Source organism: Lathyrus oleraceus, chromosome 7 (genome assembly GCF_024323335.1).
Source record: "Lathyrus oleraceus cultivar Zhongwan6 chromosome 7, CAAS_Psat_ZW6_1.0, whole genome shotgun sequence".
In the NCBI taxonomy this organism is placed as follows: Eukaryota; Viridiplantae; Streptophyta; class Magnoliopsida; order Fabales; family Fabaceae; genus Lathyrus; species Lathyrus oleraceus.
The window spans coordinates 150,745,166-150,746,644 of record NC_066585.1 but is presented as its reverse complement, the minus strand read 5'-3'; the positions used below and the strand labels follow the sequence as shown (position 1 = coordinate 150,746,644).

Genomic DNA, 1,479 nt, shown 5'->3' with positions numbered 1-1,479 from the left:
TATGCTACATACATCAAACTTCATGGCATACATCATGAGCAATTCAAATGAAAAAGTCTATCCGGGTCCCGCAACAACAACAGCGGAGCCTTCTGCAACCAAACCCGTCGAATACCTCTCAAATCAGTCATGTAAGCGTCATCTGCTATGCAGCCTTCGGCGGTGCGGTCAATTCTATCCAACTTGCAATATCACAGCAGTCTCGGTTTCATTTACAAAAGCCCCAAACAACAAGCTGCAAGGAGCCAAAAGCAGGACGTGGCTACAAAACATAAAAGCCACTGCACAATATAAGCTGCAGTAAAAGAAAGCAGAAAGGGCAACGGAAACAACTGTCATAGCTACCAACTTACAAAACTGCAATGCAAATTGAAACAGAAAACAGCATAGCAGCACCCTGCAATACCAAAGCCATTCATTAAACTTCCCAATTTTCAAAAGTTGAATTCAGAACTAGAGCCAAAGCGACAACAAAACTCACTTGACCAGGACTTTACCTAACACCAGCTCAGAGAGAAGCAGTTGAAGCATTGATTCAGGAACTTCCAAAGTTCATGTTAAAGGTTGTTCCTACGGATTGCAGTGAATGCCCCATCTGCTTAGAAGAGTTCCGTGTTGGGAATAAGGTTCATGGCTTGCCTTGTGCACACAATTTTCATGTTGAATGCATTGACGAGTGGCTCAGGCTGAATGTGAAATGTCATCGTTGCCGTTGCTCAGTGTTTCCAAATCCTGATCTTAGTGCCCCGTCCAATCTCCGTCCAGATTCTGAGCGATCTTCTGCCAGTGTTGTGACAACAACTAGCTATGTGAGAAACCAACCTTTATCCTGCTGAACACGCCCTGCATTCACACAACCACATAAACATGACCTGAGATACCTTGAAGACCAATTGTCTAAAATTTAACAAGAAAAGAAATGCTTATCATGATTTGGCAATGGCTAAGCTCAAAGAAGGGAATGTTAATGCTGCTTCAGAGCTATTTCAGAGAGCAGTGCATATTACTCCTCTTATGGCACATAAGCTCATTCAGACTTTGAAATCAGAGAACATTGAGTTTGTTGTAGCTCCACCAATATTCAGTCTACAAGGAAGCCTACCGAGAATCCAAAAGCAGTTGCAAAATTTGAGTGGCGAGCAAAAGTGAATTCACCTGTTGTTGAGGATGCAATTGATCACTTCACTAGACATCTGGTTTCTGAGACGCATGAGGAATATAAATCGGATTGATTTTTTGATAAGGGATCTTGTTAATCTCGTTTGCACTCATTTGGAGCTGTTCTGTGCTTCTATCTCCAAGATTGAAAAATAACACACAGGTTCATTAACAATTGACAGTCGAGATACAGAACTAAAGGTTTTGTTGGCTGCATAAAACAAATTGCATCCTGCTTTATTCTCTTCAGAAGCTAAGCAACGAAAACAATTCCAACAAGGCTGTGAGAAAACCGAAACCAAGTATCATCTTCACTGCAGT

The 1,479-nt window shown here is 41.7% G+C and overlaps 1 protein-coding gene across 1 annotated transcript; it reads left to right on the top strand.

The window, feature by feature from the left end:
• Nucleotides 1–554: 554 nt before the first annotated feature.
• LOC127102529 (E3 ubiquitin-protein ligase SIS3) lies at nucleotides 555–1,149 on the top strand. The gene is made up of 2 exons (XM_051039890.1): nucleotides 555–809; nucleotides 913–1,149. Exons 1-2 carry the CDS (start codon nucleotides 555–557, stop codon nucleotides 1,147–1,149), a joined length of 492 nt encoding a protein of 163 aa, XP_050895847.1.
• The last annotated feature ends 330 nt before the right edge of the window (nucleotides 1,150–1,479 follow it).